Source organism: Gracilinanus agilis, chromosome 4 (assembly GCF_016433145.1).
Source record: "Gracilinanus agilis isolate LMUSP501 chromosome 4, AgileGrace, whole genome shotgun sequence".
In the NCBI taxonomy this organism is placed as follows: Eukaryota; Metazoa; Chordata; class Mammalia; order Didelphimorphia; family Didelphidae; genus Gracilinanus; species Gracilinanus agilis.
Window position 1 is genome coordinate 473213803 of NC_058133.1, and position 9409 is coordinate 473223211.

At 38.7% G+C, this 9409-nt stretch overlaps 1 protein-coding gene across 1 annotated transcript; it reads left to right on the top strand.

Moving 5' to 3' along the window:
* Positions 1 to 746: 746 nt before the first annotated feature.
* LOC123246745 (olfactory receptor 5V1-like) lies at positions 747 to 1745 on the top strand. The gene has a single exon (XM_044675543.1). It carries the CDS (start codon positions 747 to 749, stop codon positions 1743 to 1745), a length of 999 nt encoding a protein of 332 aa, XP_044531478.1.
* The last annotated feature ends 7664 nt before the right edge of the window (positions 1746 to 9409 follow it).

Below are 9409 nucleotides of genomic sequence, written 5' to 3' on the forward strand. Positions count from 1 at the left end.
CACTGTCAGGGATGTTTCACAGCAATCCTGCAAGCTCAAGAGGCAATTCCCAAAGAGAATCTCCCTAAAAAGTTTTGATTATGGAATAAGGAAGGAAACAGTATTTATTAAGTGCCTCCTTTGAGCCAGCCACTGTGATAAGGGCTTCACAAAATTGACCTCATATTATTCTCACAACCCTGCCAGGTCAGTGCTATTATTCCTATTTTACAGTTGAGGAAACTGAGTTAGACAGAAGTTAAATGATTTGGCCAGGATCACTGAGCTAGAAGGTTTTTGAGCCCCAATTTGAATTCAGATCTTCTTGATGTCAGGCTCATAGAACTGCCAATTGTACCACTTAGATGCCGTGAAATATAAAGAATGTAATATGACATAATAATAAACTAATAAGCATAAAGATTCTCAAAGTGATCAATAAACTTCATCTGGTAGATTTGTTAAAAAGTGAGCCACACTGCTTTTTTAAATTATACAGGTAGACAAAGCCAATTCTAGGCAAAATTTGCCAAAGAGGCAAAATTTGCAGTTCATTTCCTTGATTTCTCTTTTTGCTTCCCTTTCTTGCTCTCTGTTCTATTTATGATTTAGGTCATCTTTCCTTAGTCTTTGACTTTCTTGCCTCATCTCCTAGAGTATGTGTTTGGCACACCTCTTCTTAGGAAAATGAGTTGAAAAGATTGGGCATGTGACTGACTAAAAACTCACAGCCTTTGTATAATTTTTTTTTAATTTTCATTGCAGCTATGAAGGACATTAAAGAAAGAGGGAACCAAACAATTGTCACAGAATTCATCTTCCTGGGGTTTTCCAACCATCCCCAATTACAGGCATTGTTCTTCATGATATTTTTACTTGTATATCTGGTAACACTTCTGGGTAACCTTCTCATATTAACAGCAATCAGAATCAATCCTGCTCTTCACACTCCAATGTATTATTTCCTCAGCAACTTGTCCTTCCTGGACATCTGCTACACCTCCACCACTGTCCCCATCATGCTGGTGAACTTCTTCAGAGAGAAGAAGACCATTACCTATGAAGGTTGCCTGTCCCAGCTCTTCTTCCTTGTTACTTTTGCAGGCTCTGAGTGTGTTCTGTTGGCTGCCATGGCTTATGATAGGTTTGTAGCCATTTGCCATCCATTACGTTATCCAGTTCTCATGAGCAAGAAGGTCTGTGCCTACTTGGCAGCTGGGTCCTGGTTGTGTGGTTTAGTGAATTCAATGACACACACAGGGCTCACGGCAACTGTCATTTTGTGTGGTTCTAACCAGATCAGCCATTTTCTCTGTGACATCCCTCTAATCTTGAAACTCTCTTGCTCAGATATTTCAGTCAATGAGTTCACGCTCTATGTGGCCAGTGCCACCATTGGTCTGAGCCCCTGCCTGTTCACTGCTGTGTCCTATATGCTCATTATCTCTGCCATCCTGAAGATCCAGTCTGCTCAAGGAAGACACAAAGCCTTCTCCACCTGTGCCTCTCACCTCACTGTGGTGGTCATCTTCTATGGAACTGCCAACTTCAACTACGATCGACCCAGCTCAGGCTACTCTTTGGATATGGACATCTTAGTCTCTGTCCTCTTCTGTATTGTTACTCCCATGTTAAATCCTATCATCTACAGCCTGAGAAATAAGGAAGTCACGATTGCATTGAAGAAACTATGTGAAGTTTATATTTTACCTGGGTTGGTACGTGGTCCAATGGATAGAGTTCGGGACCAGGAGTCATCTTCCTGAGTTCAAATCTGGCCTCAGACACTTGCTAGCTCTGTGAATCCTTTCTTTGTATCTTTGGTAAGCCTTTCTTTATATTCTTAGCACCTAGCAGAGGGCACATTGTAAGTGTTTAATAGAATGTTTGAGTGTGTAGAAAGGTGATCCATAGGCTTCATCAGACTGCCAAAGGGGTCTATGCCACAAGAAAGGTTGAAAACTCTAATCTATATCAATATATCTCTTCCTATATAAATGATTTCTAAATTGAAGATTGCAGAGAAGATTTGAAGTGATTCAGATCTAGAGAGTAAAGGAATAGTACTTGCCTGTAATCTTCTATTAGAAGCTCTCTGAGAGGAAAGACTGGGGTTTGTTTTAGTTTTGCCTTTCTAATATTTCCAGTCCTTAGCACAATGTCTAGAACATAATAAGTGATTAATGTAGAGATAACTTTTATCTTGATGAGTTGGGGGTAAGGAGATTGGGGATCCTTAATAATTAGAACTTTCTAAAAGTGGTATAGGGGAAATAATCATAATACATAATAATACATGTTAAATTCATTTTAAAAACATTTAATTTCTTTTCCAAATATATGTAGAAATAATTTTTAACATTCTTTTTAAAATTCTGAGTTTCAAATTCTTTTTCCCTTCCCTTAGATGACAAGAAGTTTGATATAGGATATACAGGTTTAAACAATAAATATTTTACAAAATACAAATTACAAAATACAAAAATACAAAATACAAAAAATAAAATAAAACATATTTCCATATTAGTCATGTTGTAAAAGAAAATACAGACTCCCCCTCAAAAAACAAACAAGAAAAATAAAGTTTTACAAATATGCTTTCATCTTCATTCAGATTCCATCAACTATATCTCTGGAGGTGGATAGCATTTTTTTATCATATCTCTTTAATTTGTCTTACATCATTGTGTTACTGAGAAGATCTAAATAATTTACAATTGGTCATTGTATAATACTGCTGTTACTATATACAATATTCTCTTGGTTCTGCTCATTTCACTTTGCATCAATTTATGTAAGTCTTTCCAGGTTTTTCTCAAAGCATCCTGCTTATCATTTCTTAGAGCACAACAGTCACATTCCCTCACAATCATTTACCACAATTTGTTCAGACATTCCCCAGGTGATGAACATCTCCTCTTTTTCTAATTCTTTGCCATCCCCCCCCCAAAAGCTTATAAATATATTCTTGTTATTTCTTTTTGACTACTTATAATATTTTCTCCTTGACCTGGGAGCTCTTGAATTTGGCTGTAATATTCTTTGGAATTTTCATTTGGGTCTCTTTCTGGAGGTGATTAATGGATTCTTTCAATTTCTATTTTACCATCTAGTTCTAGAATATTGATGGACAGTTTTCCTTGATAATTTCTTGAAAGATGTTGTCTAGGCCCTTCCTTATGTGCAATGATTAAAAATTCCAAGAGACTGGAAAATCAATTGATCAGGTTAGCAATAACCAATAAATCAACTGGTCAGTGATTAGTTATCAAAGACTCCAAAATTCTGCCACATAGATCCATAAACATAATTCTGAAACTCATTATTTATCCCTCCCCTGGACAACACAAGACATCTCTGATTGGTGAAGAATCAATGAGGAGTGTGTCCATCAAAATTTCAATCTCTCCCAGTTTCTTGAGTGATGGTTGACAATTGCATGCTTGGTCCCATGCCCCCAAAGTCTAGAAGAAGAAATTAATTTCTGCCCAGTTAGTCATAAACATTATCCAATGTTTCTCAATGGGAGGTTCAAGGACTTGGTTCTGTTGTTAGCAGACATAACTGGATTAGGCTGTTTTTTATTTACCAAGCAAGCACATCCCATAATCTGACCTATCACTATATAATGGAATGGGGTATTCCCTAAATTCCTTAGGAGCAAAGGAAAGAGTAGGAAGGTCCAAGGAAATGATCTAGACCTCAATTCAAAAATTAAAAAATAGAAATAATTTAATATGTTGGAAATAAATCCTCTCATTTGATCATGGTTCTCAGGTAGTCTAATAATTCTTTAATTAGTTCTCCTCAGTCTGTTTTCCAGGTCAGTTATTTTTCCAATAAGATATTTCAACTTTTTTCTTCTTTTGATTTGATTTTATTGTTTCTTGATGTTTCATGAAGTCATTAGCTTCCACTTACCCAATTTCAATTTTTAAAGAATTATTTTCTTCAGTGAGATTTTGTACTTCCTTTTCCAGTTAGTCAATTAAACTTTTTAATAAGTTCTTTTCTACAGTAAATTTTTGTACATCTTTTTGAATGAGGTCAGTTCTTTTTTAAGAAGTCCTTTTCCTTAGTGAATTTTTGTTATCTTCTTCCATTTGACCAATTTAGCTCTTTAAGAAATTCTTCTATTCATTGGATTTTTGTGCTAATTTTACCAATTGGCCTATCTTGTTTTTAAGATGTTATTTTCTTTAGTTGTGTGTGTGTGTGTGTGTGTGTGTGTGTGTGTGTGTGTGTGTGTGCTTCCTTTAACAAACTATTAACTTTTTTCTTTTCTTTTCTTTTTTTTAAACACTACCTTCCATCTTAGAAACAATAGTATGTATTAGTTCCAAGCCAGACGAGTGGTAAGGGCTAGGCAATGAAGGTTAAGTGATTTGCCCAGGGTCACACATCTAGGAAGTGTCTGAGGCCAGATTTGAACCCAGGATCTCTAATCTCTAGACTTGATTCTCAACTCATTGAACCATCTAGCTGCCCCTCATCAACTCTTTTTTCAAGATTTTCTTGCATCATTCTCATTCTTTCCCCACAATTTTCTTTTACCTCTCTAATTTTTCAAATATTTGAGTTCTTCCAAGAATTCTCTTTCTGTCTAAAACCAATTCCTACTTCTCTCTGAGGCTTTCAATTGGAAATTTTGACTTTGTTGTCTTTTTCTGAGATTTGTTTTGATCTTCCCTGTCACATAATAACGTTCTATGGTCAGTTTCTTATTTTATTCACTCATTTTCCTAGTCTATTTCTTGACTTTTAACTTAAAAAGCTGTTAAAATTGGGATCTGATCCCGGGGTTGGGGGACACACTCCAAAGCTTCCAGATTTTTATGCAGCTGCTTTCAGAGATAGTTCTGGGGGTTTGTACATTTTCAATTCTTCCAAGGTGGTATGATCTAAGGAGATAAGTGTTTACTACTCTCCAAGTCTTTGTCTTAGTCTGTGAGTGATCACAAGTACTATTTTTTCTGTCCTAGAACTGTCAATAGGTCTCTGATCTCTCACTGCTACAAACTTTGGTGTGCTAATGATCTTCCTTACCCTGGGAGTGACTCAGGATTTTGGCCTGAATCTGCAGGTGGACAATGGAACAGAGTATTATACCCAGTGCTATCAAAGGAACTACTGCAATCTCCTTCTAACCAACTGTCCAATTTCTTTATTTTCTGGGCAGAGAGCTCTAGAAGCCACTGATACTGATTTAGTTGCTGCCAAGACTATCTGCTGGCCTAAACTGGGGCTGGGTCTTATTACTAACAGGGTATGGGCCTCAATGCTGTCTTGTCAGGATGTGGCCTGTACTATACTGGCTTCCATCCTTACTCCAATGAGACAGACCTTTCCTGCTAACCTTCTAATCTTGTCTGGATTGGAAAAATGCTTCACCTCATCCTTTTGTGGGTTCTACTGCTCCAAAATTTGTTTTGAGCCATTATTTTAAGGTAGTTTAGAGGGCAATTTAGAAGAGCTTAGGCAAGCCTCTGCTTTTTCTCCACCATCTTTAGTTACACCAGCTAGTTAAAATCATTTTTTGAAAGTACCAAGGCTGAAGAGGAAAGATCCTTACTAACCGAGGGCTTTTAGATGCCTCACTATCCCATTATATTTACATCTGGAGGAACTGTATGTCAAAAACATTATACATTTTAAACTGTTATATTTCTATAATGTCAACTTTTCTAATGAGAACCATTTCTGTATTTCTCTTACGTCTATAAAATTAACATAAGTTGATAATAAGCTTGAAAGCTTTTGACTTCTTACATGACACTTTCAGATGACTTTTGTCCTAGTGATGTGGGTTGCCATACAGACAGGTTGCTCTATGGATGATGACAGTTTGATATAGGGATGTAGATAGGAGTTCTGTAACTGGCCAATCAATATAGGCACAGTGGACTAAGGGTTTCCTCTCCTTTGGAGTCTGTGCAAAATCAGGCAAAAGTAGCCTGAAGTGATTCCAAGGTGTTTTGAATATTATTAACATGTCATTTGTGTTTGTTTGCTGCCCTTGAGTAGGGAAACAAAGTTAACCATGGGTAAGGCCACTCAGACCAAACCAAATGATGGGTAAAGTGACATCACTTTCTTGGGAACTGCAGGGCAACAACCACCCAAATAAATGACACCCCCCCCACTTCCTTAGTAACTAATCAAGATAAAAAAGTATTCCTGGAAAATCTCTGGGATTTTTCCACTTTCAAGTTTTTCCATTGCCAGGATTTACAGCCTTTCTATCACCATGGCCATTCCTCTGGCTTCCTCCCTCTCAATGAAGTTTGTTCCCTCACCATGGAGATTGTCTAAGTCATTAATTCTTTGGAAAAAGACAATACTTTGGACACCACCCACATCACTAGTTTATGCACAATAAAATATTTTTTAAAATATGCCATACCATTGTCTTCCTACCACTTTGTAGGCACTCATCATTTGTAGAACTAAGAACCCTCCATGAGCCATATACAATCTTCTGGTATCTATGATGGGTCAAGAGTGGCAATTTATGCAGGTGACGAAATGAGGAGGGAAAAAAATTGCTCAAAAAGGCAAAACCAAAATTAATGGTTCTCCTGTCCCTTGATTTCAGAAATGAAACTAAACAGAACACCCAGAATACACCATAAAAATTTCTAGGAAGCTTCTGAAGACCTACAAGAACTACTTAGCCAACAAGCTAGAGAAGAGCTTTACTAGATAAGAGCTTTTAGATAATCTGCTTTACTGGTGTATACTTATTTTTAACCAGTGGTTTTCAATGTGCATGTTTATAATTTTTTCTATTGAAGAAATTTCAATTAAATTGTATTCTATTTAATTTAATTCTATTAAATTTCTATTTAATTTAATTCTATTAAATTTCTATTAAAAGAAAATCCATATTCTCTTAAAGAGAACTTCCGTTGGCTGGTTCTCTCTATGTATATAGGAACAGGCTTGTTCCTACTAGATAATTCTCTGTGCCTCCCATCTCTTCCAAGAAATTTCTCTGAAAAAAGGGAATGAAGATGTTGGCCCTGCTCTCCCCCACTCCCATTGGTTTCTCTTAGTCTCATTTATTATTATTATAAAGGCAGGTAGGTGGCCAGTAGATAAAGCATGAGTTAGAAAGATCTAAATTCAAATCCAGCCTCAGGGAAGAGGTTCAATAAGGCATAAGACAAGGCAAGTCATTGAACTTATGTCTGCCTCATCTGTAGATCAGGAAGAGTAATAACACCTACCTCAGGCTTATTCCATGGAGAAAGAGACAAACCACTTTGCCAACCTAAAAGTGCCTTAGAAATGCTAGTTATTATTGTCATTTCTATTGATGAGTCTATTCTGAATGTCCCGGCTATTCCCAGCCACTCAGACTTTGCTCACGCTGCCCCCCATGACAGCATTGCCTTTTTCTCCATTGCTTTGCCTTTTAGAATTCTTAGCCATCCTTTAAACTCAATTCAGATGCTACCTCCTCTGTGAAGCCTTCCTTATCTCCCTGGTAACAGATCACCCTTTCTCCTTAGACCCCAAAGAGCACTTTGTTTCATGCCTCTGATGTATGTGACATTTGGGGTTCTGTCCTATACTTCTCTGGGTGTGTAGGGAGGGTGGTGCCTTGGTTGTTCAGGGACTGCAAAGAGGTGTTGTGGAGAGGGAAGCCATGAGGCAAAGGCAGCTCCCCCAGTCCCTCTCAGTCTTGCCCTCACAGAATACCCCTGGAACAGAGCTGCCATCCTAAGAGTGGAAAGGAGTTGAATGGACCTTTTTCATTCCAAGTCAGAAAGCAAACTGAACCAACAGAGAGGCAGCCTGAGGCAGAAACAATGAAGTTAAAAGACCAGCGATTTCAGCCTGAGGGTGTCTGCTGGCTCCTTGGTTGGTTACAGCCTGTCTAGCCTTTGGGGCTCTGACTCCAAGAACTGAACTTTCCCAAAGCAGGAAGAGGCAGCAAAGTCCCTCCAAAGGGGCACAAGTCATAGCCTGCAACAGAGGAGCAGAGGGAGCCTCAGAAAGCTGAGCAGCCCTGTGAATAAAGCATCCTTCTCTGAGACATCCTCAGAAGAGAGCAGGGACATTTCACAGACCAATCAGCAGTTCCAGAGGCACCATTTGTCCTTGCCATGTGTGTTCCATCCAGGAAGGCTCCTCTTGTATCTTCTCTGCCCATGCACATGCCTTCCTTCTATCCTCTGCATTCACACTCCTGTTGAGATCCTCTTTCCCATTGGGAGTCTGGTTACCTGTAGAAAAATGCCCCTGGTGTGACTCTCAAGTCACTAATTTTGCTATATTGTTGAATTAGATGTCTTTTGCTTGGAGCCTAAATTCCCTCTGATTGGCTGGTAAAAGAAACACAATAAAGGATCATGAACTCTGGTTTTGAGGGACTATGGACCCACACTCACCCTATGAATCAAACCTGGGACCAATAGGCATGGGAGTTCAAATGAGAAGGAGAGCTGAAGGTACTACATATGAATGTACCAACCAGATTGTGGTCTCCATAAAGGCAAGAAGCACTGATAGTGCCAGTGACATGGTATAAACAGTAGACACCTTCTAGACCTTACTGAATTGGAGTTTAACAACCCCAGAGTTAAGAGAGGCACAGCAATGTTGACAAGGAATAAGGCTGGAAAAGCTTCAAAGACATGATCTTCAGGTCCCTTTGTGCTGGAACATCCTATGAGCCTGTGCCCTAGGGGAAAAGGAAAGCCTCATTGCTTGAGCCACTAAAGATGAGCTAGTCCAGAGACTCAAGAGAGTAACCTCAGGGATTAAAGCCTGTTCTGACCTCTAGGGATTGGCCAGGTTAATAGGAATAACCTGATTTATAACTTGGAAATCTTCAAGCTGGGGTCTCTCATCTCACATAGGTGTAACCCCTGAGGTAAGGCAAGAAGGGAGAGCAGCCAGCAAAAGAGTCCTCTACTGTACCCAGAAAGCCCAAATCATCTTAGTCCAGTCATAGCTGCCAGAGGCTCATTCCACCTCTGTTCTCAAGACTAAAGCAGGAACTTCTGGGGTTTTTGTTCATGAAATTCCTTTTCTTTCCATTCAAGAAACTGCAACCTGTACTTTGTGTGTGTGGTTTTTTTTTTTTTTACCTCTTACATCTAGTTTCATTCATTTAATTTCTTTTTTTAAAAGGAGGTTTTTTTTAAAAAGAGGTAAGTCATATTTTTGTAATTCATATAAAAATCTTAATTTTTTTCTGAGTATTCTAAACTGATTTAATTCTTTATCCTAGGGCAGTATTCGTGAAGTATTGGCATAAGTGCTGAGCTGGCATGGGGAGGAGGAATGGGGGGGAGCTGCTCTGTTCCCCCTCTTCCTAGCACCCAAGGACATTTTTTTGCATGCCCAGCCCCTCTGTCCAGCCACCCAAAGTGAGCATTTCCTCCCTCTACTCTCTGGGATGATATGGGGGCTCACAGAT

What these genes read in the sequence shown, in the direction of transcription:
- LOC123246745 (XM_044675543.1), top strand. Translation starts at nt 747, where the DNA reads ATGAAGGACATTAAAGAAAGAGGGAACCAAACAATTGTCACAGAATTC.